Here is a 27,304-nt window from a genome sequence, read left to right on the forward strand (position 1 = left end):
TTCAATCCTAAGCTCTCTAAAGGCGATTTTTGAAGGATTTTTTCTTCCCAAATTCATTGGTAAACATCTTTAACTAGTTTTCAATCAATTTTAGTTAATTTCATGAATTTGTAACATCAAATCTATGAATTTCAAGATAGAAATTCGGGATTTTAGTTAGAATTTAAGAATTTTATAAAATTGAGATTTAGACCTCAAATTAAGTCGGATTTCGAAACAAATCACATATCCGGGCTTGGGATTGAATGAACAATCGCGATTTGGTCTGGATCTCAGATTTTCACAAAGCGAGACCGTGATTGACTTTTGTTGACCTTTTTAATTTCATCAAAGATTGAACCTTTTTCATTCGTGGGTAGTTTCTAAAGCTTAATTTAGATTGTTTGAATGATGTTTGACTAGATTTGGTTGGTTTGGCGGCTCTTTCTAAAGGAAAAACCGTTGTTGATTATTGATTTGGTTGCGAAAAGAAGTAAATATCGTGTTTAACTTGAATTAGAGGGAATTAGGACTTGTTGATCTATTTTCTACATGAACTTTTTGTGGGGACGACGTATATGACGAGTATATATGCGTTGTCATGGGTTAAAATATACGAGTTGAGCTATTTACCTTTATGTCATTATTTATACCATGTTATATCTCATTATTTGCCTTGATTTCTACATGTCATTACCCGTTATTTATGCCTTACTTGTTATTTATCATTTAACTCTTACTTGTTCCTGTTATTCATTCCATGATCAATATTTGCTTACCCGCTATATGCTTCTACCTGTATGAATAGGATATTTTCATTGTTTCATGCCTTTATTACCTTTATCTTAATTTTTGCACTTTATCATATTATACCCAATTGTGTGAGTCCCTTGCCTATTCTTGCGTTAATGACTTATCGAGTTTTGTGAATATGAGATATTGGTTGTTCTCTGTTGCACTCGTAGCTCCTTGGTGTTTTGTACGTGTTAGTACCATTTCCTGTTGGGATTTCGTAATTGGTTATATTGAGTTGTTTATGATAATGAATTGACATTGGAAATGGGTTGCGTGCCGCAACACCATGGAAATAAATTTATAATGGGAACGGGTTGCACTTCGCAATAGATATTATGGTAATACTGGGATCAGGTTATGCGCCGCAATGGAATAGGATGTGTTGTAAAGTTTGTAGTTGTGGTGTTCTATTTCTGTACTGTGGCATGAGGATTTTGAGACATTATTCTGGGCCCTCTGTTAGTTGACCTTCGAGTCCCGTTCTTATGAGTTTATTAGTTTTCTCTATATTCCTGCTGCCTTATATTTATTACTTGTATAGGTTTTTAGTGAGTATTTTGTCATAGCCTCGTCACTATTTTGTCGAGGTTAGGCTCGACACTTACAGAGTACATGTGATCGATTGTACTCATACTATATTTTTGCACTTCTTGTGCAGATTCCGGTGTTGGTCCTAGTGGCGCATAGAGGAGATTGCTCGGATTCGACTCATTCAGGATACTTGAGGTAGAGCTGCACGACATTCACAATCCTTGAAGTCTCCTTCTACCATGTTTTACTGTTTATCTAGTTTCAGATAATTCTATTTCTTTTCAAACTATATTTGTAGTATTCTAGTCGCTCATGCACTTGTGACTGCAGATTTTTGGGATTAGTATAGACTGCGATACTTATGTATTTATTTCATGTATTTTTGAGTTTATCAATCGTTAATTATGATTATTCTTCTTTTGAATTATTAAAATAGGTTATTCTTTAGCTAACGTTGGCTTGCCCAGCAAGTGGATGTTAGATGCCATCACGACCCTGTGATTCAGATTTTGGGTTGTGATAATAAATTAGTCTAGGGATTATAATCCCAGGACTATAATCCCGGAATAATTTAGTCCTTGTACCAAATGACCCCTAAAAGTACATTTTCACTTTTATTTATCTATTTTAGCAGATTAAGAAAAATATGATCTCTTTTTCTTATTTTACCCTTATTATTAACAACTCATTCCCTAAATTATTTTTCAAGACTTTTTGAAATACCATCATTATTATGGATAAAATTGTAAAATATATACTTTTATTAATTTTTTCTTAAAGGGAGTGCAAAGTCACAAGTGGACAACTAAAATAAACGGAGGGAGTACAGAATATTGTAACTTAAATAATCATTTTCATAGTATTTTTCTTGATTTGATGTTTGTGATTGTTGCCCTAAAATACTCATGCAAGTATACATAGTCGGCAAGTAATAAAGAGTGAGCATAACATCATTCCTATGAGGACTTGTGATCAACTATCAACTAAATTAAACTAAAACAATTATTCTATTCAAGTGATTTTTTTTAAAATGTGGTTATTTAACTAAAACAAATCTAGAGTAGTAAACTAACAAGTCAAAAATAATATTTCGGTAAGCTTAAAGACGAATTCAATGAAAGAAAATATTCTAGGGTTATGGGTCAGCTAACAATCCCATTGAGTTTCAGTTAATTTAACTAATTAACTTATCGGATATATTGATTGACAAGGTTAACATTACTTGTAATATTCTTCCGAAATACTACTCGTCTATTCAAGCTAAACTAACTAATCCTATATTTCTATGGAGTTAGAGTTATTAACAAAACATTAATAATTCATGTATAGTAATCAAGCAAGGCAATTAGGTATATTTCTATTCTAACCACGAATTCACTCCGGTGTCCATGTTCAAGAACTTGCTCTACTCATTCTTATATGCAATCTAGAATTCTCACTTTCAATCTTAGATTCGTAGATAGTATTTAATTGGTGATAAAAAAATCAAATACTTAAGCACATGATTGAATAAACAAACCAATGTAATAAAATAATAAGAATAATTTAAGTTTTATCTACAACATTCATGTAGTACCCACCCTAGAACTATAAACTATAAAACTAAAAGAAAGAGGAGAAAAAAAAACTAGTTGAAGACTTTCTCCAAGTGTGGTCTACATTCTTAATTAGGTTTAGAAATTCTTTTATACAAGTTAGGAGCGTATAGAACCAAAAAGATCTTCTCCAAACTGAAATGGGATAATTTCTAGAAGTCGGTGCCCCGGAGCCGCACCGCGCTAGCCTGGGCACTAGCCTCTTGAAAGTTCTGTCTCCAGTGCCACAGGTGGCGCCAAGCGTTTGTCTGGATGCTAAAATTCTACTTTGTCCATTTTTTTTTCTTTTTTGCTTAAACTTGCACACGTATACTTTGCTTCACTCCCGGTTGATTCCTACACATTTAAAACACCCTAAATAAGATCAACTCATTGCAATACACATAAAACCTAAGTAGAATAAAATATGAGGCGATTTGCGTACAAAAGAAACATATACTTTTAGCCGAACATTAACACCACACACTTAACTTCTTGCATGTCCTCAAATAACTTAAAACTTCATCCATTGCCCTATGACTATAGTTGATACCAATAATAAATTCATTGCATACGCATTTCACACACACTTTCCAACTTTAACATGCCAAAGTGTAGTTAAACAATTTCAAAGCATTCAAACAACCTGCCTTTAACCACCTTACCTTAAAGACCAACTCATTGTCACTAAGCACTTTTGCTTTGTACACTCACCCTAACAAGAGAAATTTGATAACGTCACTTATTTGTCATGAGATCATGTGCCCTTACCACAAAAAAAGAAAAGATAATCCATACATTTAATTCAAGAGATCAAATATAATTTAAAGACTTATACACAAGAACAAGAATTCACTCGCTTTCTCAAAGAATTCATGTGCCTTCAGAGGTCGTAACATAGATTTGCCTATAATGTAGGACTTGATTAATTTAAGCTCGCTCAAATCTAGGATCAAATAGAATTTTATGGGTTGTAATGTAGCCTAAAGGATATGTAGGATAACATTGGGTAAAAATGACTAACCCTCCTAATCACTTTAAGAATATAACAATTAATTTGCGCACATACTTATCATAACCCACTTTAAACGTCATACTACAACACGTATCAAGGGTTGTCCTTTTTCTTTAAGAACTTCACATATCCGTAACTCAGCATCAAGAATAAAATATGATTGGAAAATGTGTTGTCTTTTTTTTTTCCTCTCTTTGTTTTTTTTTAAATTTAAATTTTGCTTTGTTGTGTCTCCGCCTTTTCTTTTTCCTTTTTTTTCTCTAACACTCTCCATATGATTGTAATTTTCACTGATGGTTCTTTGCTTGCACATGTGCAACTTTCTTCCTTTTTATGGTTTCAACTTAGAGCTACCCAGTCTCCTCCTTATTTTTCTAGCGCTTAGTCTTATAATTTAAGTGCTTTCAAAGATAAAAGTTTCACAAAATCAATTAAGAACAAAGAGAATAGGTTTGTAATGCGATTGTCAAAAGAAAATGTTTACATGCTCAAAAAGGCTACTATAGAAAATATTAACAATGGTAGGCAATTAAAGCTCAATGGGCTAATAAAAGAAATACCTACATCATCTCCTATGCTCAAGAAAACTTACTTATTTCGCTTCGTCCCACACACGAAAAAAGTTCTAGACTAGCGCAGAATAACACATAATACAACTTTAAACCTCTCAAACACATGTTGCACATGACTCAATTAGAACGATGTCATTCTAACTCTCAAGTCTAAGCAAGTAATAGTCACATAACGAAGTATTAAGCAACAAGTACTAGATGAACATACGAGTCAAGAATTGAGAGAATGTGTCACAAAAAATAACTATTCAAATTCCTAAGGCATCAGTGGTTTAAGGGGTTGTTTTAGTTAAATGAATATCAACCATTAGATTTAAAAGTCGGCAGGTGTCACGAAATTAAAGGTGCACCGCATGAACTGGACGGACGGTGTACTGGAGGCGAACTTGTTCCCCTGCAAATGGTTATGACAAAAAATTTACATGAGTATTAAATCTAAAAAAAAAAAGGTTTATCATAAATCACAAGTTTTTGTACTTAAAAATATAATATAAAATGTTTGAGAGATCGTTGCCGAAGTAAATACAGAATGATTTCCCAAATAATGATAGTGTCTATTAACACCAAAATTTGAACCAGGGCTTATAAGTAGCCACAGCGATAATCCTATACAACATGGCCACAGGAAGGGATTTTGTGCAAACAAACTACTTAAGATTACAATAAACTAGTGCATAAAGTTATTCATTTGCCAATCTGGCATTTTCAACAACTAGACAACAATTTTTAAGTTCTTAAGAATACAATATCTGTTGCTATATAGTAGTGTTGATAAGTGAAGTTTTAAATTTGAAGGAGTCGCGCTTTTACTGTTGTCTACAAGCAATCACGCAAAAACATCTAGATTACTTCAGGGTTAAATTCTCTGCTCTACAATGAAAAAATACTTACTTTTGGATAGAAGGTAAGAAGCCATTATCCATACAGCTACTAATTGTATCTCTTATGATATCGTCGATATTATACTTGAAAGAAAATCCCAGATCTCTCAATTTCTTTGAAGATATCTCGGAAGGCATCACCAAATCATGTCCTCCTCTTGCTTGCCTGAAACATTGAGAATTAGACAGTTACTTTAATGCAAAATCATTCACATTAACTGTAACTTTAATTTTCGGAAGAAATGGATAGATAACCTGTCTAAAGCAGGACTAGGATACTCTTTTGTAAGGTGATCGATAACTTGAGACATAGCCCAACTCCGGGCACAGCATATATATCGTCCTTCTGCTTTTGTGTTCTCCATCAGAAATATGTGAGCGCAACATATGTCCTCGATATGAGCTAATGCAATTGATCCCATTCTTGAGTTCACACCACTTAGTATAGCTAACAATTCAGGATCACCTATAAAAGTAAAAGGACTGAAAGCTAAGTGACAAAAATATATACATTAATGTTGAAGGGGTGTTTTTATCTGCATCTATTTGGTTTAATGTGAAAATGTATAAAGCAATTGTAAAGTTTATGTTGGACAAATGTAACCTGAACCAAAGATGTGACAAAATTCGTTTTAAATTAAAACAGGAAGAAAGGAGAGAAAGCAAACCTGTTATTGGTGACAAGAGAACTTGAATGCTTGAAGGAACTGTAGGAGTGAGGAACGGACCAGCTACAGTTGGTGTTATTATTGAAACCAAATCAATGCCATTTTCCTTTGCAAATTGGAATGCTGCCTCCTCCGTTAAAACCTTTACTAGTACATAAACCTACCAAAGACATTTTCCCATTACGAGCTACTATAGAAGTGCACTTACTATCATGATAAAGTATGTAAAAGTATTAATTATTTCATGTGACAATAACTTTATAGTCTGTTTCTTTTAAACTTTCCATTTTACCCTTAATGACATGCTCGAATTGTCATAAAAACATTATGCCATCTTTAAGAGCACAGATTCTAAGAATCTATACTTTTGGTATATGCCAGAAGTCATTCTGTATTTTCTTAGTAGTCTGAGTATAGGGAAAAAGAATTACCCAGCCGCTAGGTTTTGTGTGCTTAACATGTTGGACAGGTATTTTGCAAGATTCATCCACAAGAGGTCTCCAGTTTCCATAGCTGTCTCTGGCAGTCACTGTACTGATTGATGATGTGAAAACAACTCTTTTTATAGAGTTGGATTTCAAGCAGGATTTCAGAACATTCAAGGTACCCTGGATTGCTGGCTCTACGACATTTTCTTGAACATAGCTGTCTTCAAATTGAAACAAGCCAAGAAATTGAATACTTGTGTAGGCTTCAATTGATTTTGAACTACTTTGGGACTTACCAAAACAAATGATTTAGACAAGCATGTATTTACCAACATTTTCTGTGGCTTGTACTCCGAATTCCATGGGTGCAGCAACATGGAATAGACCACTGCAACCTCTCACTGCTTCGTCGAAGCTCCCTTCTTCTCTTAAATCAGCTTTGAACAATCTCAGCCGGTCATTGGCCCCGGGCAGCTTCATCAGATGTAATGACTTCTCTGAAAAGGTCAAGACCGAGGATTAATTTGCGATACTGGTTCCGAATGAACTCATATCAAACAAAGGCGAGCAGTTCATAATACAATTCTCTCTAACCCATGTTATCTAAATGGGGTTATTGCTCATTCAAATAAATGAATCATGAAATTTGAATGGCAACTTGGAATTGAAGAAATCTACAGGATATATCAGTTTTGAGAATTTAAGAGACAAAATACATTGTACTTTTTAAATTATGAGTTCAGAATTCAATATTTGTTAGTAAAATATTTTTAACGATTTTTCATATATTTATATTTTGTGTCGAGAATATTGAATTTAGTTGAACCATTAAGTGTAATCTGCATCCACCCAGATAGCTCTAACACATGTTTAGAGCTATCTTCGCACGCTACACGTACTATAGAATTTACAGGTCTCACGAATATGTCGTACACCATATTCTCATTTCTGTGAAGCAGTAAATTCCGTTTCACGAGTGTACTAAGAATGCTAAAATAAAGTGTCACACAGTTTGAGAAAAAACTACGAGCTGTTACGATCAGACCTTCATAATCATATTTAATACTCTTTCCATATTTTCTTTGTTAATTTAATTTGAATCAAATCTCACTATAGGTGGATCACGGCTTTTTAAGCCTTAGAGGTAGGTACTACACATTTTTTCCTTTCCAACCCAAAAGTTTGGCTTTCTGGCTTTGTTAAATCAAAGGGTTAATTTCAGGTATGATTACCTTAAATAATATAATTTGATGTAACAATAAAGTTAGATTTTTTTTTTTTTTTGGTCATATTAGTGTATGTGAACTTATCCACTATAAATCAATGTTTTTTTTTGTCTCTCACTCTCTCTCACACACACACACATATATAACTAATAAAATTTTAACAAGTATCAAGTACAATGATTTAACGGCTAAAAGTTCTAAAGGCTGAACCCATCGGGTTTAAATCCATTATCCACCTCTAGTCATATTAAAGTAACTGAATTTTACAATGACAGTAAAGTCTCAATATTGATGCATAGTTGATTTTCGTTATATCAATGACAATAAAGTCTCAATAATCTTGTGCTTAATTATTTGATTGCTTGATCACCAATTAAATACTATCTACGAATCTAGAGTTGAACTCGAAAGTGGGAATTCCATATTGCTTATAGGATTGAGTATAGCAAGTTCTTGAACCTGGGAATCGGGGAATGGATTCGCGGTTAGGATAAACATATACCTAATTGCCTTGCTTGGTTGATTTACATGATAAATGCGTTCTTATTAGTTCTAATTCCACAGACATATAAGCGTTAGGTTAGCTTGAATAGGCGAGTAAGAACTCAACAGATTCTTATGAGCAGTATTAACCCTGTCAACCAGTAAACCAGATAAATTAATTAGTCAATTCAGTTTAAGAATACAATATGATTGTTAGATAGCCCATAACCCTAGATCGTTTTCATCACATTGATAACATAAAAATCTGTTATCCTTTTGTTCACTATTTGTTTTTCTTTATTTTAATTAGTTTAGATTCAAATACTTCTAGGTTTAATTCTTGTCTAGATAAGTAGGATAGTCTAATTTAGTTAATAGTTAATCACAAGTCCTCGTGTGTTCGACATCCGACTTTTAGTCACTTTATTACTTGACGACCGCGTATACTTGCGTGTGCGTTTGGCCGCAACAAGTTTTTGGCGTCGTTGCCGGTGACTTAGAAATTAACTATTTTTCTATATTAGACTTTTACTTTTATCTTTACAAATTTTGATTTTTTTTCTTCTCTTTTTGTAAATATTTTTTTTATAACAATTTTGATCTTTCTCTTAGTGTGTTCTAGTTCTCTCAACATGACATCTGGGGATGAAATATCCGGAGGTAAGGTTATTGATGAAGTTGCTTGGTTGACGGAAGACTTAGCTTTTATGGTTCGTCTTTTTGGGCTTGTCATGACCTGAACTCTGGGAGGTCTGAATTTGAATATAGGAGTAAGGGTTGGTATTGGGAGAATATTCACGATTAAGTGAATACGAGGAACGACATTATCTTCTAACAAAATTGGTGAGTGACTGGTCTAAGGAGAGAGTTGAACTTGCACAAGAAATTGACAGGTTTGTCTTGGCTGTGCGTAATTTAGATGCAGATTTGAGTGCAAAGGTTGATGCGTATAACACCCAACAATTTAATGATGAGTTGTGTGAAGCTAAAAAAAATTTCTAGACCAAATTGAGGAGCTAAAACGAGAATATCAATTATTAGACCATATTTTTCTTAAGGATGTCAATGTTTGGAAGAGTATTTTAGAGTCATATGAGGGAGTAGATAATGTTATATTTGAAAACTCTAGTGCATGTAAATATGAGGATATAAATAGTAATACAATTCCAATGTTGTGGCGTGTTGGTCCTCATTCTAAACATTTTTCGACAATGTGTTTGGTTGATGACATGGAAATCGAGTCATCTGCGCCTTTGGAGGAGCCAATGGAAGAGGAACATGCTGCTTACATTCTTGGATTTGTTGTGCCAGAGAGAAAAAATTATATTCCTCATATAAAGGCCAAGAATTATAGACTGAAAAATTTATTACTTGACCTATTTATTTTTGTGTCCCCACCAAAGGAGCATAGACACAGACTGAATGCCATGTTAGAGGTACAATTCATAAGTTCGAGGTGGAGGCAGAAAGTGGTTCATGTCGTGCCGCGACGTTAAATTAGGCACTTGTTAGGAGACAACCCAACTTTACTGCCTTATTTTATTTTTATCTTTATTATATTATTTTTGTAGTGTTTGTTTTGATTTTGTAGGATTATGAGCATAGGAAGCATAGCCATTGGAAGAGTGCAAAAGCGAGCTTGATGGTAAGAACTAAGTGTGGGCTGCCCACACAAAGGACCATGCCTGGGGGAAGTCTGAGTACCCCATGAGCCGCTATTGTTTCGGCCTTTGGCCCTTCAGGGAGTTTCTTGTCCACCTTCGTTATTATTTAGCTTTATTTGTGCACTGAGGACACTGTACTCTTTCAAGTGTGGGGTGAGAGAATTTCTCTATATAATTAGTAGTAGTATGTTAGAAAATATTAACTTCTTATTTTGATTTTAGCTTCTTATTTTTATTTTCGTAGTTGTGTAGTATTTTAGTAGCTTAATTTATTTTTTTATATTGTGGTAAAAAAAATTTAGAAAAAATTTGGACTTTTCCAGACAATGGATCTGTTGGACAATTTTTTTGAGGGATTTAAGTCCGATTAAAAATACCAAAACGATTTTCTTTTATTTTTTTAAGTAGTTAGGTAGTATCTCGTAGTTTTTCTTTCGACACCAGTTCTTTTCCAAGGGTGTAGCTCAAATCGGGTATTCTAGTTTAGTGTTTCTTCTTTCTTAGGAGTAGGATAAGGGAGAAAACTGAGATTGCTCTGAGGTACCTATTGACATGTTTGGTGTTGGCAAGTTAAGTTATGGCGTGCACTCTGTCTTCCTGCATATATGATTTAAATTGTAATGCCCAAGTAAATTAAGTAGCCTACTCTTTGACGCCTTTTTCTCAGTTGATTGACTTGTATGCCACCGAGTGCATTGTTGCTTAAAAATTCTCAACTTGCTATGCTTGCCTGACTTAAGAGTCGCACAAAACCGTCTTGAGTGAGTCAAGTGCCATGTGTGTATAATGATTGTTGATATTCTGTGCTATCCTGTATAGTCTAGAACTTGCCCCGTGTGTTAATCAACGCGAAATCATTAAGTTATGCTAGTCTAGGAGATGACATAGGTGTTTCTTGCTTGACCATAAAGGTGCTTGGCATTGACAAATAAAATCTTTCCATTGCTAGCTCATTTGAGCCTATAGACCATTTTCTTGGCGCCCACATTACAAGCCGTACTCCTACTTTGTTCTTAATTCAAGATTGTTGAACCTTTACCTCCTAAGACACTTAGTCGCTAAAAGAAGTAAGGTGAGAGATTGAGGAGCGGTGTTTGAGTGGAACCATGGAAGGGCTTTTATGGTGAACTAAAATTAGGAAAGAAGGGCACTAGTTTATGAACTTCAATGTATGGAGTGTGTGAAGAAAAAGAAAAAGAAAGTAAAAAAAAAAGGAAATTTTTTGCAAGGAAAAGCAAATAAAAGTTCAAATAATGTAGAAAGATACACACCTCCTAATCCTTCTCACTCATGTTAGTGAATCCATAGAGGTGCTTGATTGCAAAGAGGGCTATGTTATATATGGTGTATGACAAGTGAATAAGTTGAAAAGAAATTGCGCTTGATTTGTGAGTGTAGTGTATTAAAGTGCTTAGGAGGGTTAGTCACTATACCTAAATGTATCCTACTGGTCCCTTAGCCTACATTACAACCTTAAAGTCCTAATTGATCCTAGATTTGGCTCGCTTTGATTAGTAGAGATGACACTACGGACAAACTTATGGTACAGCCACATGATGCACATAAATTCTTTACGAGGGCGAGTGAATGTTGTACAATTGTGTGATGTCCTTAATTTATGTTCAATGAAATATTTGAATGTGTGGACTACGTTGACATTCACTCTTTTGCTTGTGGTGAGGGCACATTGTCTAATGACGGACTGGTAATGTTGTACACTTTCTTTTGTTGGGTGAGTGTGTGAGTTGGGGATGCTTAGTGGTAACGAGTTGCCTCTTAAGGTAGGGTGATTGTGGAGAGGGTGCTTGAGTTGGTTGAATAACATTGAGTATACTTGGGCTAGTTTAAAAATAGTAAGAATGTGAAATTTGCGTGTTCATGCTTAATTGCCGATATCGATCATAGTCAAAAGGTAGAGTGTTTGATTGAATTAATTGTGAATTGCTCTTTCATAGTGATAAGTATATTTTGGGGGTGTTAATATAGTTCCATTGCTCGAGGACGAGCAAGAGTCTAAGTGTGGGGTGTTGATAATCGGCTTAATGTATGCATATTTTGATATATATCACCTCACATTTTGCTCATGTCTCAACTACTTGAGATGTTTAATATGACGATTTGTGCTAAATTGTGGTATTTCTATGTGTAGGAATCATTTGGATTCAATTTGGGACGAAATGGTGAGAATTGGAGCGAAATCGGGACAGAAAAGCAAAAAGTAAAATTTGAGGGCCACGGCCAGCGTGGGGCGCTGGCTGTGGCGCAATTTACAGCAGCTGAACTTTTTGAGCGCCAGGGCTAGTGCCCCATGCTGCCCTGGACGCTCAAAACGTGAACATGTCCTATTTCAATTGGGACTCAGTTATTTTGACCCCAAGATGCCCTCAACTCATATAAAAGTCAACCTAAACCTATTTTGGAGTAGAAGATGACGTTTTTTGAGAGGAAAACAAAAGCAAAGAGCCGGTGTAGAGGAGGACGTTTTTTGAGAGGAAAACACAAGAACAGAGCCGGTGTAGGGGCCGGAATTCATCAGATTCCATCATTCTTCTACCAAACTTAGTAATTTTTATGTTTCTTTGTATGATTTACTGTTTGGCTACCATGTCTATGTGGAGCTAAACTTCACGTTCTAGGGTTGTGGTTCTTCCATGACTATTGTTATTCGAATATTGATTATGATTTCTTAGTTTATCATATTGGTTTATTTATTCAATCTTTTGCTTAGTTATTTGATTGATTGATCACCAATTGAATACGATCTACGAATCTAGAGATGAACTCGAAAGTGGGAATTTCAGATGGATTCGCGGTTAGGATTGACATATACCTAATTGCCTTGCTTGGTTGATTTACAGGAATTATAAATGCATTCTTGTTAGTTCTAATTCCATAGACATATAGGCGTTAGGTTAGCTTGAATAGGCGAGTAAGAACTCGACAGATTCTTATGAGCAATATTAACCCTGTCAACCAGTAAACCAGATAAATTAATTAATCAATTCAATTTAAGAATACAATATGATTGTTAGATAGCCCATAACCCTAGATCGTTTTCATCGCATTGATAACATAAAAATTTGCTATCCTTTTGTTCGAGTTTACTATTTGTTTTTCTTTATTTTAATTAGTTTAGATTCAAATACTTCTAGGTTTAATTCTTGTCTAGATAAGTAGGATAGTCTAATTTAGTTAATAGTTAATCACAAGTCCTCGTGTGTTCGACATTCGACTTTTAGTCACTTTATTACTTGACGATCGCGTATACTTGCGTGTGCGTTTGGCCGCAACAATCAAGTAAAATTTAATAATTTTACTATTATAATGAATAAAATTTACTATTGTTAAAATTTACTATTGTTATAGTGATCCTAAGAAGGAGCAGATCAGAAACGAACCTGGATGGCGCACAGTAGCATGGACCTTGCAACCCATTTGAAGGAGAGACCTAACCAACCATGAACCAATGAAGCCACTGCCTCCTGTTACACAATAACTCTTCAGCTTCTCCTCCTCCATGCTTTCTCTTAAGTACTCCTGTTACACATAGAATAGAGGAGTATTTAAGTAGGATCAAATATGGGTGCAGTAAAAAATTGGGAGGACAACTTTGTAAGTAGTGTTTGCTAGCTCCTTTGCTGTCTTTATACGGCTTTTATGTACTATTTAAGTGAGAAACAAACAATATCTTGTCTGGCCTTTCTTGGAAAGTCCCATTAACTCAGAATTTCTATCTCTTACATTCATATTTTAATTGTTTACCTACTCCCTTAGTCTTAAATATAATATATACGATGTGAAATGTACTAGTGCGTTTAATTCGAATTCGTAGGTCTATTATGGCATAAAGTGCACTCATAAAGGGTGGAAGTATCTCATATCATCCCACCACATTTGTCGGTAAAGCACATTGCGACTTAACAATATTCAATCTTTCTTAATGTTTTGTATGCTTGAAGGCCCATCCTCTATGGAACAATACATAGACGAGCCTTTGATCTAACTCATTTTTATACAAAGAAATAAAAATTCAAAAATCGGAGGGTACGCTCTCCGCAAGATTTGCTCGGATTTTTTTTTCGGTCGTCATGATATCTTGAAACCTCTTTGCTTGTCGGTGCAAGAGTGAAAAAAGTGCTTCACGAAAGAATCGTATAACGCAGTTAAATGTTTTCTGTTGGGATTTTCGTTGTACAATATTTCACTGATATAATATTTAAGAAAAAAAAGAGTTTGACACAAAAAATATATTTAAATTTTGTAACCTTAAACATCATGAAACTGTTAGGTGTTAGCCATAATTTTATTACTATATTTGGTTTTCCTATTTGTTGAAGGAAGGGGCAATATAATTACCTTAATTGAGTTTTCCTTTTTGTAGAAGAAAATTATAATTCTCCTATACTTGGCTAGTACTTTTTCTTGTAGGAAAAAGTTTGGACTTCTATAAATTGAGGATCCTTCCTTCTCATTCAGCAGCATCCACAATGTAGCCATATGGGGCTTGAGAGTAGTGTTTAGGGGGAGAACTTTACGGGACAAGTGTTAGTGTGTCACTTGTGTTTGCCTCTTCGTGAGGTTGTTCTCTCAATATTTGTACTCTCTTTTATTGTAGTGGATTGCTCATCTTCGCACGTGGACGTAGGTCAGTTGACCGAAACACGTTAAATGTTTGTGTTTCGTTTGGTAGATTTCTCCTTTGTTGTCAGATTTATCGTCGTTGAAGTTTTGCTTTACTAGCTTCCGCATGACACCTAGTTTTTTCGGTCCTAACAAGTGGTAGCGAGGTTCAAGACGGGTTCATCTTGGCGGGTTCAGTTCTAGCCGCAACATATTTGACGATAATCGTAATTTTTTTCTGAGAAATTTGACCGGTGTGCTACGCACGTTGAGACAAACTTTGTGGTGGAGATTTGGAGATGCGACCTGTTGAAGGCTATGTGAAGAAGGTGGATCAAGTTTATTTTGTCAGAAAATTTCGGCCAAGGAGGAGAATTGTTAGGTGTTTGCCATAATTTTCTTACCATATTTGGTTTTCCTATTTATTGAAAGAAAGGACAATATAATTACCTTAATTGGGTTTTCCTTTTTGTAGAAGGAAATTATAATTCTCCTATACTTGGCTAGTCCTTTTTCTTGTAAGAAAAAAGTTTGGACTTCTATAAATTGAGGATCATTCCTTCTCATTCAGCAACATCCACAATGTAGCCATATGGGTAGGGGTGGGCATAATACCGACCGAACCGAAAAAAATCGGCCGAACCGTGAATTTCGATTTTTCAGATTCGGTTTAATCGATTTTTCGGTCGGTGCACGATTTTAAAATTATTGATTTTCGATTTTTCGGTGCGTTTTACGGTTTTTCTATTTCGGTTGTCGGTTAAACCGAAAAACCGAACTTTTCCAAAGTCATGTTTGAATTCTCACTTATCCTTTTTGCTTGGTTCGATGCGTTAACGTTGCAGAACTCTGGACCAAGAATATGTACGATTTATGTGCATTAATAATGGTTGAAGCAGCTTTTCCATCATATAAATATTGTTTCCGGCTATCTTCATCAAAACAAGAATTACATTAATTTGTTAAGTAGCGCTAGGATAGAGCATGCCCTCGTCTCTAACATGTTGTAAATATGCATGTCCACAGTAGACTTGAAAGTTATAAACCAATTACATATATGAAAGATACACGTCTATATCTTTCTGTTGTATGCCAAATATTTTGGACTTTTGGTATTTGAAAATTTACTGGTGTTCCATACTACTAGTGTTTGTGCCTAAACGCTATAATTGGTGAGGGGGAATGAATTGCCACAATACAGTGTATTGAATACACATTTTTTATAGGAGTCTTTAGACATTGCATTGTACATAATTATATAAGGACAGACTTCGTTGATCCTACGAGTCTACAACCGTTTGAAATCGAAAATATAAACCGGAAATAACCGAATTGAACTTTGAAAAAACCGCACCGAATCGTAAATACTTTGGTTTGATTTGGTTATTATTATTACAAAACCGAAAACCGAACCGTATTTTTATAATAACTGACCGAACCGACCGATACCCACCCCTACATATGGGGCTTGAGAGTAGTGTTTAGGGGGAGAACTTTACGGGACAAGTGTTAGTGTGTCACTTGTGTTTGCCTCTTCGTGAGGTTGTTCTCTCAATATTTGTACTCTCTTTTATTATAGTGGATTGCTCATCTCCGTTGTGGACATATGTTAGTTGACCGAACCACGTTAAATGTTTGTGTCTCTTTTGATAGATTTCTCTTTTGTTGTCGGACTTATCGTCGTTCAAGTCTGCTTTGCTAGCTTCCGCATGACACCTGATTTTTTCGGTCATAACAGAAACTTCTATAACTATAAATGCAAATTATTACAGTACAAAATTAAAATTAAATAGTTATTACATATAAAAAGAATATTTTTTTTTAAACAAATTAAAAAAGAAAAGAGCGTTATAGGAAAATAACTTTTTTTTATCGTGGAACAGGTGTCATACTTTCACTAGGTCTATACATAAATAAACTAAACAACAACACGAATTAAAAGGATTACTGTTCCCTCATGTGAGCACAGAGAGCAATTAATGGTTAGCTTTCATGTGTCATTTGGTAGTAAATCCATCATCTGTGTTGCCCGAGGCCCCCCGACAAACCCTCGCTCATTGATAGAGTCGAAATTTTTTATTTTGTGTCTTACACAAACACTAATTGTGTGAGGTCTTTTTTTTTTAGGGGAAAAGACAGGACTACCTATAAAAGTGAAATTATTTATCCTCTCCTACCCATTAAAGAATTCTACCCACTAAATAATTACAACTCCTACCCATTTAATAAATAAACGACAATAACAAAATAACTACCCACGCTTTTAATGCCTTACGTATAAAAACGCAGAAGTTGCTCAAAATTTCAGAAAATTAGCGCACAAAATTGAGATTTCCACTGATCGAAGAGCAGTAAGTGTGAAAAAACAGATCGAAGATGCTGATTCGGGTTTTAATTTCGTTGTTCTCTTCAGATTTTGATTTTGCTGTTGGTTTGATTTTGATTTCGGAGCTAAACTTCTGAATTTTAGCTGAAAATTCTAATCTAGGTTTGGAGATCTGGAGATCTAGAGGTTTGATTTCGCTGTTGTTTTGTTGAAATTTCGAACACTGTTGATTTCGAACACTGTTGAAATTTGCATTGTTGAGATTCAATTTTGGACATAAAAGTGATTATAACTTTAGAATCATGGAAAATATTTCAATTCTGCTGCAACATAGTGGAGAATTGGATGATAACAATAATTTCATAAATTTTCATGTTGATGCAATTCTAATAAAGACCTATTGGAAATTTGAACAACTTCTCAGAGAAATTGCAAAGCAACTGCAAAAGGACAGTAAAACAATAGTTATTCAGTATGCTATTGCTCAAGGATATCCACCAATTACAATTTGCAGCGATATGAGTGTTAGTGTTTATATGGAATTGAAAAAATCAAGTGCAGGGATGACAACACTTCCCCTGTGTGTGTCGTTTGCTAAAAACACTATAGCTGCAAGCACCTCCAGTTTCGATGTTGCTCCAATTTCACTAGAAATTGCACAATTTGAAAGCACTGATATGATTACTACGTTTGATGTGCAAGAAGGAGATGACGCCATTTTAGAACTTGATGATGCAAACATCATAACTGATCATTTTCATCAAAATGTTGAAAAAGGACAAATTTACGAAGACAAGAACCTGCTGGCTCTCGTTATGAAACAGTATGCTGTTAGAGAAAAATGTCAATATCGGGTTCATAAATCATGCCCAATAAGGTTCGTCTGCATGTTTTCAAGTAAAAAAACTATGTGTTACCTATATAGTATATAAGTATGCTAAATCAGTATACTATGAGAGTATGGAATTGTATTGGTCTGTCTGTGTTTTTTATCAGTGATACTGGTATAGTATATAAGTATGCTATATCAGTATACTATGCGAGTATATAACTGTATTGGTTTGTCTTTGTTATTATCAGTAAAACATAATACCAATATAGTATATATGTATGCTAAATCAGTATACTATGTGAGTATAGAATTGTGCTGCTTTGTCTATATTTTTTATCAGCAAAATATGATATTGATACAGTATATAAGTATACCAACAGAGTATACCATGTGAGTATATAATTGTACAGATTTTTGTGTGTGTGTTTTATCAATAAAACATGATACATAACTGTATTTGTATTATAAACAGGTATATCCTTGAATGCGTGGATGAAAGATGCACTTGGAGACTTAAAGCATCAAGCCTGCGAGCATCAAATCTTTTCAAAGTGACAGATTTCAATTCTGTCCACATTTGTTTAACTGATAAGAGATTTTGTTCACAAAAGCAAGCTGTCTCAGCTTTTGTTGCAGTTGTGGTACAAGATAAACTTGTTGACCCGAAAATCATATATACACCAACAGATATCCAGAGAGACATCCAAAAAGCATATGGTATGGACTTAAGCTACATGCAAACATGAAGATCAAAAGAAAAAACAATACAATTATTGAGACGATCACCAAGTGAGTCATACAAGAAAATGCCAACATATCTTTATATGTTAGAGTACGCTAACCCAGGATCAGTGACACGACTACACACTGAAGGAGATGGGAGCTTCTTGTATGCATTCATAACTATATATGCATCGATTAGAGGATGAGTCTAATGTAGGCCAACATTTGTAGTTGATGGAAGTTTTTTAAGTCAACATATAGAGGGACCATACTCACGGCTTCCACGCAAGACGCAGAGGGTAAGAATACAATCCAATTACATTCAGTTAAAGAAACAAAAAATATTTTCAAATATTTATGATACAAGTATACCAATAGAGTATATAGTTGTTTTGCTACACACCTGCACGTACCTATAACTATACTACTATATGAAATACTAAATTAATATTTTGTGTACAATCCAATTACATTCAGTTAAAGAAACAAAAAAAATATTTTCAAATATTATATAATACCAGTATGGTATACAAGTATACCAACAGAGTATATAGTTGTTTTGCTACACACCTGCACCTACCTATGACTATACTACTATATGAAATACTAAATTAATATAGTGTGTTGTAATTGATATTTTGTTCTTTAGGTTTACAGGACAAATTCTACCCCTCGCATATGCAATTGTTGATTCGGAAAATGATGCATCGTGGGAATGGTTCTTCGTGCAGTTGAGAGAAACCTATGGACAAAGAGAGGGAATGTGCATTGTATCAGACAAGCATGATGCTATATGGAAAGCAACTTCAATTGTCTATCTAGAAGTCCCTCATTGTACATGTATGTTCCATCTGTGGAACAACATAAAGACAAACTTTAGGAAGAGCCAAAAACAAATCAAAGAAGTATATTTTGCTTTAGCAAGAGCATACACTGTTGAAGAATTCAACAGGCATATGGCAGAGTTAGAAGCTATTGATAGTATAGTGAAAACATACCTGATGGATATTGGATATGATAAATGGTCCCGGGCGCATTCCAAGGCAAATAGAACCATGACCATGACATCGAATATTGCGGAATTAGTAAATGTAGCAAACAAGCACGCAAGAGACCTCCCTGTTGTGAATTTGCTTGACTTTATGACAACATTGATTCAAAAATGGAATTACACCAATCGGAAGGATGCAGTGGAATCATTTATGAAGATTGGTGCAAAGTATGAAAAAATATTGGCAGATAATACTATCTTATCACAGACGATGACGGTATGCATTTTCAAAATCATAAAAATACTGCATGTACTGTATTTTTACTTTTTTACCTTAGTGATTTCACTAAACAACTGAATATTGTTATTTAAAAAATACTATTACTTCATATAGCTAATGACTTTTCTTAATTAAAATTATACTAGGTGTTGCCATCAACTGAATTCTTACATTTAGTAATTGATGACCAAACAAGAAATGTGGTACGCCTACATGAAAGAAACTGCACTTCTGGGAGGTTTCAGCTAGACGATATTCCATGTCCACATGCAATGGCAGTTATACAAAAATTCCATATGGATTCATACAAGTATTGCTCGGATTACTACAACATAGACTACTTGCTGAAAACATATGAGATACCAGTAAATCCATTGCCTGATGAAACAACGTGGCAAATTTCAGAACATATCTCTTCGCAGGTGGTACTGCCACCAAAAGGAAAAATCAAACCAGGAAGACCTAAAAAGAAGAGAGGCATAGGAGGCTGGGAAGGAAATACAGTTACATGTGCACTATGCGGGAGAAAAGGACACAACCGGAGAACATGCCGAAATATTCCAAAGAGAGATTGATATAATGCTTCAATGTTTTTATACAACTCATATATTGTAGAATCATAGCATTTGAATAACAAAAAATAAAATGCATTTCTTGCACTGGGCATATATTTGGTATGATGATTATTTGCGAAAATTACTTTTTGGCAACAAATTTATATGGCTACTTGTATTTTCAATAAGAATCTGTTTATTTTCTATTTTAGTATATAAAAGTGGGATGCATTTACATCTAGTTGCTGCAGGAAAAAAATGCTAAAATATATCTGTGATACCCAAGTGGTATATCTGTATGCCTTATTGGTATATCTGTATACCTTATTAGTATCAAAATATGTGCAGAAATAGAAGTGGTGCACGCTTTGCAGCTCATGTCTGTATTGAACTATAACAAATTGGAAGCCATTTACATGCAGTTATTTGTGCATCATCAGGTACATTAATACAAGGTGATACCCAATGTTATATTTGTACACCTCGCTGGTATATAGTGGTATTGCACTAATATGGATAAAACAAAATATGCGCAGAAATATAAATGGTGCACCAGATACAATGTGATACCTAAAATGCGCACACTTTGCAACTCATGTCAGTACTTACATCTAGTTGCTGCAGGAAAAAAGATGAGTCAAATACAACATACCCAAATGGTATATCATTATACCTGATTGGTATATAGTTCTACTACACTAATACACCATCTATGCTAAAACTACAGATGAACATTAAAGCTTAGACCATCATCACATTCGAAAGCAGATCATTTAACTTCTGTCACAACTACTTTGTATGTTGCTGGAAGTGTTCACTTCATCTACCCCTAATTTTCACTTGCTGAATCCATTAAACCTTACCCTCTGGCAAAGGCATGGACCTCGGCATCCTAATAAACTAACAACTTTATGGAAGAAGCCTAAGAAAAGCCTAATAAAACAAGCTGAAATAAGAAACAAAATCAGCAAATTTTCAGCATCAAGAGACATAACTAAACTGATAACCCCATGTACTTGAAGAAATCTATTACCACATATTTTGAACCAGAATAATTAAATATGACAAAAGAAACATTAGCAGCTGGAAATATTTTATAAAGGCACAAGTTTCCTACAGTCTTAAATCAGCAGAAGGTCATTTACTACTACTAATACCATACTTCACCAAAAACTATTAAAATCCTGCAAAGTTTTCATGATACAATTAACTAAAACCAAAAAGAGACCTATACTACTTCTTGCGTTTCTTTCCACGAGTCTTTTTAGGTGCTACTGGAGCCTCAGATTCACTTGATTCGCCATGCAACTGCTTGTTCCTCCCATAGTGCCACAACAATATACCAAACCTAGCTCGAAGACCATCCACATCAAAATTGGCAACAGGGATTGGAAGATCTTCAATAATATACTCTGCAAAGCAAGCAACATATACTCCACAATCTCTGAAATAAAACAAATAAATAGAATATAAAAATCAATTAGAAGTGAAAATGTTAATATGAATGAGGAAAACAAAGTAAAAAAAGTAACTATTCTTACGAATTTTGCTGTGTTGGCAGATTTGTAATCAGTTCAATATCAAAAGGATCAATCAACTTCTTTCCCATGTGCAGACCATTTTCTACTACAATGTCACTTCTTTGGTTATAAAATTCAATACTAACTAGAAATAGGGGGATCAACACAGCATAAGCCTCTGCCACTTTATGAATAGCTTTTTTGTGCTTTCGATTACGTAGCGAGTCATATACATAAAAACATCTCTTGTGGAATGACACACACCCCAATATCCAATGCCAAATTAATTGGAAAAAGGACATGATCAACCTGGTGCCATGGAGTGTTGCAATGCATCCTAAATCCTTTCATGTACTCCATGATATCGTCTGATCTATCAATCAAATGATCTTGTTTACCACCTTTTACAAATTCTGTGAAAACCCTTTGAATGATATTATTAAAAAGAGTATCTGTAGTTGTGACTTTGATTGGCATATTAATTCCATATTTCGCCTTCTTTCTAAGATAGTAGAATATAATATTCAAGTACTGCAAAAAAGAGAGGAAGAAAACATGACTACCACTAACAATATGAATGAACTACTACAACAACAAAAATAAAAAGCAGTACACATACCGAACTAGAGAGCGGCCTGCCAGAATAGTTTAAGGTATGGAAAAACGTCTTATCATCAATCTGTTCAACTTCAAAGTCAAAACAAGGCTCTAGCTTTTGATCACCAGGTAAATACACTTCCCTATTTCGTATAAAAGAATATATGGATAAGAAATATAACAACAAACATTAAGAAAAAATGAAAACAAAAGTACATGGAAACGAATACGCACTCTCCCAATTGCATATTTGCTTCAACAAAGTTTGAGAATGCAGTCGTAAGCTTAAAATCAACCGTCTCTGAAATGTCATTTACAAATGGAAATCTTCCTTTGATAACCTTCGAGGATCCCCCAACTGCACTAACACCAGATTGCCAGTCATTCCTATACGGTGACTGTTTTACAGCTGCGGGGCGCCTTTTCCGTGTTAAAACTGCAGGAGTAGTTTCAACATCTGTTTGTATCTGAACAATATTTCTTGATACCGACTGATCAAGTTTAGACTTATTTACAGCACGAGTTGTCAGATCATTTCCAGATTGATTTACATTACGTCTCCCTCCTTGTGTAATGGAAGCAATTAGATCAAGTTGAGAATCAGTATATTCAAAATCAGAATCCAAGTGAAGATCACCCCCGTGTTGACATGGAGCTTAAATTAGAAAATGCTAGTGAATAAATAAATATACAAAGTTAAGAAATTTAGAAAAAAAGAATGAAAAGTTATATATAGAAGACATTACCAGAAGACAAATTCACATTACTTCCACCAACATCCACTTGACCAACACCATCAACCCGATATGCTAAACACATAAAAGTATTATCAGCATCACTACTTAAATAAAAAATAAAAAACTATCAAGAACCTATCATTTACATACTAACTACAGAATTAGTAACATCAACATCGTACCCTGTGGAGCAGTATTAGACTCAATAACAACATCTGCTCGTGTCTGTACAGGGATTCCTGATGGCAGCGGAGCAGGACCCGACTTTTTAATATCATGAGATGACTGCTTATATGTTTCTTGTTGTGTAATAGCGGTGATTTGATCAATTGCAGATGCAGATAGTTCAAAGTTAGAATCCAAGCCAAAATCATGCTCATTTACGAAGGGGGCTGAAAAAAGTTTTTTAAAAAAAGGTTAGTCAATGCACAAATACATAGAGTTAAATAAATAAAAAAATAATCAAAAATTACATATACAACATTTTACCAGAACGCAAATCATCATCCTGTTGCTTGTGCTGAAAATGAGAAACTAACAATTTTAGTCTTATGTATATTACAAGAATACTATGTGCACTAAAAGTAAAGAATGGAATAGTATCCTATAAGCATATATTGCATCTTTGAACAATATACTATAGCATTATATTATATAAAAGATGAATACCGCTGAATTTCCCTTTGGTTTCACCGACTGCCTACCAATAGCTGCAAGCACCTCCTCAAACTTGTTCTCTACAAAAAGCTTCAAAGCTTGTAACTCCTTCATTACCTCAGCATTGGTAGGTTGGGAATCACCTCCAGTACTTTCAGGCATACTTTGTGTCTTTGGTAATTGAGTGCCAAAAACCTGAAAGCTATCGGGCTGGCTGGGTTGGCTGTCAGTGCACTCAACTTCAATTTCAAAGCTTAGACCACGCACATAAAATTGTTTCTTCTCATCATCAGTTGGGGTGATGTTCTTTAGCTGCAATTATTAAGCACACTAGTTAGAAATAGAAATGATAATAAAGTATGAAAGAAAAAAGATCCATATTACCATATGATACCAATATAGTATACATGTATACCAACAGAGTATATCACTGAACTGGGATATAGTATACATGATACCAATATAGTATACATGTATACCAACAGAGTATATCACTAAACTGGGATATTGCTACAACTGTGACTAAACTAGTGTACCAAAATATTAAGAGAGGCAATAAAACTATGAGAAAATTACCTGCTTGCGTTGCAAGCTACACATTTGCAAAGCAACTCGCTCATTATGGATTTGACCCAAGACTACCCATTTCAAAATTCGTAGAAGTTTGTTGTTTCCAAGATGATCAGCAAAGTGACCATCCAAACTTGGGAAGCATTCATACAACCAAGTCTGTAAAGCCAACCGGAAACCACCAAGTCTATAAAAAGAAGGCTTATCTTGAAACTTATTGGAACACGAGTCAATTGTAGCTTTATAAACATCTATACCCCAGGGATAATTATTAAAATTACCAGACTCAACCAAGTCAATGTAAGACCGTGAAATAGCCTTTGTTTTGAGTTGAGAAAATAAGAAGTTGTTGACAAAATACAGAACTGCTATCTTCAACGCATCATCATCCGTTTCCCATTTCTTCTTTTTAAAACAGTCTGCTAGTTGGGCAAATGTCACGGATGCAGTCTCAAAATATTTTGAAATCAACCTATTCTCTGCTATGCTCTCTATACTTGTATAACCCTTACATTTCAACCCAGTAACAAGTGCAAATTCACCCAAGCCAAACCGCAACCTAGAATCATTCACTACAAACCGCATCTCATTTTTAACCTCATGATGTACTTCTCTCATAAGCGAATGGTGCATAACACGAATCTGCACAATCATTGGTGGCAGATCCAAAAAATAGCCAAAGCATGTTTTCTTAAACAGTCGAAGTTGCCGCTTTGATAAATTCGCTTTCAATTGATGAATAACATGGCAATTGGTATCCCAATCAACCTTTGGTTTATAATCTAAGTCAATAGGCACAAGGAAATCCCAACACTGCAAAACATGTTCATATAAAATAATTTCAAAAATAGAATTCACTTAAAATGCAACTAAACCAACTAAAAATATCACAACTACCATACGATACCAACACGACATATAATTATACCAGCAGGGTATACAATTATACTGACTAATTTCTGGCAACTACAAATGACTATACTACTATTACATAACAGATAGGAATAAAGAGAAAAAGCAAAAAGGAATGCAGCTATAAAGTATTTTCAAGATACTGTACGATACTACTATTATTAAAGGAAAAACAAATAGCGAAGACAGCTAAAAAAAGATCCAGAAGCATATGATAGTATATAGCTATACTAACAGGGTAAATAGTTGTACGGGGTTGTTCCAACAACTGTCTATAACTATAAAAACTATCACATAACACACATACACTATGTCTATAGGCACAAAACTTCTATGGGAAACATCATGTGTGCCATTGCCATTGCAACAAAACACCAGTTACGCAACAATCGGATAAAGAACATAAATGCAATTTTTTAGAAGAACTATGTCAAATAGCATTGCCTCCCCCTTCCAGACTCAAGTACTATGTCAATCATGTAACTGAGTACCTGACATCTTTTTTGTATACTACTTAGCACCAATTCAACAAATCATTTTCATTAGAAAATAAGTCAATCATGTCCTAACTTATTACTTAAGGTTAAGGGATTCTTCAGATGTTTCAAAAGGGACAATGGGTGTTATTCAGAAAACGCCCCATACATGATCACTCTACCTCGATGCCTGCCTATAATCAATGCCAGTGGTGGGGCTTCTGCACATTGACCCCATCCACACTATGCCACCTATAAAGAAAAGCTCATTCTGCACACATAACTTACACGGTCCCATTCCTTCCATACTTGCTTCTCCCCACCACTATCAACTGGCCTAAACACTAGATCACGTACAAAATCATCTAATGCAAAGTGAAAATCAGAAATAACACAGAGCAGCTCTGGCTTCAATAAATTTGGTTGACAACAACAACTACTGATTGACAGCACTAGTGAATCAGCGACCATTTTTTTAAACCTCAAGCAGAACATTAATTTAATCTGTCTATTTAATTCAAAAAATTAACACAACTGACTATAACTATAATATAATACAAAAGCATAATAAGAAATCAAAAAATAACAATGTACTATACATTAAAAATCGCAAAGATCATAATTGTAAGAAAATTACCTTCTTGGGTGCGACACCAATTTTTCTCTTCTTTAATTGAGAATCATCGCTACAATCAACATCTACTGGTTGAGTCTCTGTTTCAGGCACGAATTCACGTCGGCTTCCCCCTAACTCAGAATCCTTAACAACTTTACCTTTTCCCTTATCAGTCACAGGAACATCTCCTATGACTGGTTCGGAATTTGTGTCGGGTAATGACAGGTAGGGAGTTTCATCGACTGACGCGACATTAATATTTTTGCCTTTTCCACCCTCTAATTCTACATTTTCAGTTGTGTTTTCAACATAACTACTGCTAGGGTTACGACTAAGTGGAGACTGAGAATCAGAAAATAAGAAAAAACTAGGCCCAGACATGGCTGAGGCAACGAATTCAGCAACTACTTCTTTTGAAGAATGATATTGTCCAAAGCGCCACCATCTACGTGCACAACTCTTCCGACCCATAGAGAAAACAACAACCCATAGACATTGATTCACAAAAGTACAAAGGAAAACATAAAAATCCTATGATTTTGAAAACCCACTTTCACTAAAATGTACTTTCAGAAGCAAAAAATTCACCAAAGCAAAAATGTCACCCAAAATTAGGTACTAGACGAAGAGATAGAATGGAATCGGAAGAAAAAAATTACAACTCGAATGTGTTTCACTTTTGCGTTCTCATCTGTTGGCTATGGAGTTATGGAAAGTGTACTTTGTTAACTGATAGAGAAAGAAGGAAAACGTGGGAATAATGGGCAGAGTGGGCTAGATCGAAGATAAGGGAGAGATGGGTAGATTGGGCCGGGGCCGGGTAAATAGATTGGGCCGACTGGGTAGGCAGGGTAAATAGTTTGGGGATGGGTATTAAAAGGTAAATAGTTTGGGCTAATAGGTATAAAGTGAGATTTTTTTTTAATCTTATAATTGTGTGGATCCTAAAATTTTATGGACCCAGATATGTAAGATGTAGGTTCACAAATATATGAGATAAAAAGAGGTCACACACTTGATACCAGTTGTGTGAGACACAAAATAAAATCACTCGATATAGTCGATTCAAAATTTAAT

At 34.8% G+C, this 27,304-nt stretch overlaps 2 protein-coding genes across 2 annotated transcripts; both read right to left on the minus strand.

Moving 5' to 3' along the window:
* Positions 1-4,395: 4,395 nt before the first annotated feature.
* Positions 4,396-13,438, minus strand: LOC104220714 (putative anthocyanidin reductase). Its single transcript, XM_009771632.1, has 7 exons — positions 13,215-13,438; positions 6,773-6,940; positions 6,447-6,664; positions 6,016-6,175; positions 5,603-5,813; positions 5,358-5,513; positions 4,396-4,860 (listed from the first exon to the last, which is right to left on the minus strand). Exons 1-7 carry the CDS (start codon positions 13,333-13,335, stop codon positions 4,797-4,799), a joined length of 1,098 nt encoding a protein of 365 aa, XP_009769934.1. The 5' UTR covers positions 13,336-13,438; the 3' UTR covers positions 4,396-4,796.
* Positions 13,439-21,375: 7,937 nt separating this feature from the next.
* On the minus strand, positions 21,376-26,698 carry LOC104226458 (uncharacterized). The gene is made up of 12 exons (XM_070148358.1): positions 26,249-26,698; positions 25,900-26,115; positions 24,230-25,036; positions 23,666-23,965; positions 23,486-23,516; positions 23,179-23,388; positions 23,006-23,068; positions 22,494-22,914; positions 22,282-22,402; positions 21,896-22,193; positions 21,684-21,807; positions 21,376-21,586 (listed from the first exon to the last, which is right to left on the minus strand). Exons 1-12 carry the CDS (start codon positions 26,696-26,698, stop codon positions 21,376-21,378), a joined length of 3,252 nt encoding a protein of 1,083 aa, XP_070004459.1.
* Between the last annotated feature and the right edge of the window lie 606 nt (positions 26,699-27,304).

Source organism: Nicotiana sylvestris, chromosome 6, assembly GCF_000393655.2.
Source record: "Nicotiana sylvestris chromosome 6, ASM39365v2, whole genome shotgun sequence".
Taxonomy (NCBI): Eukaryota; Viridiplantae; Streptophyta; class Magnoliopsida; order Solanales; family Solanaceae; genus Nicotiana; species Nicotiana sylvestris.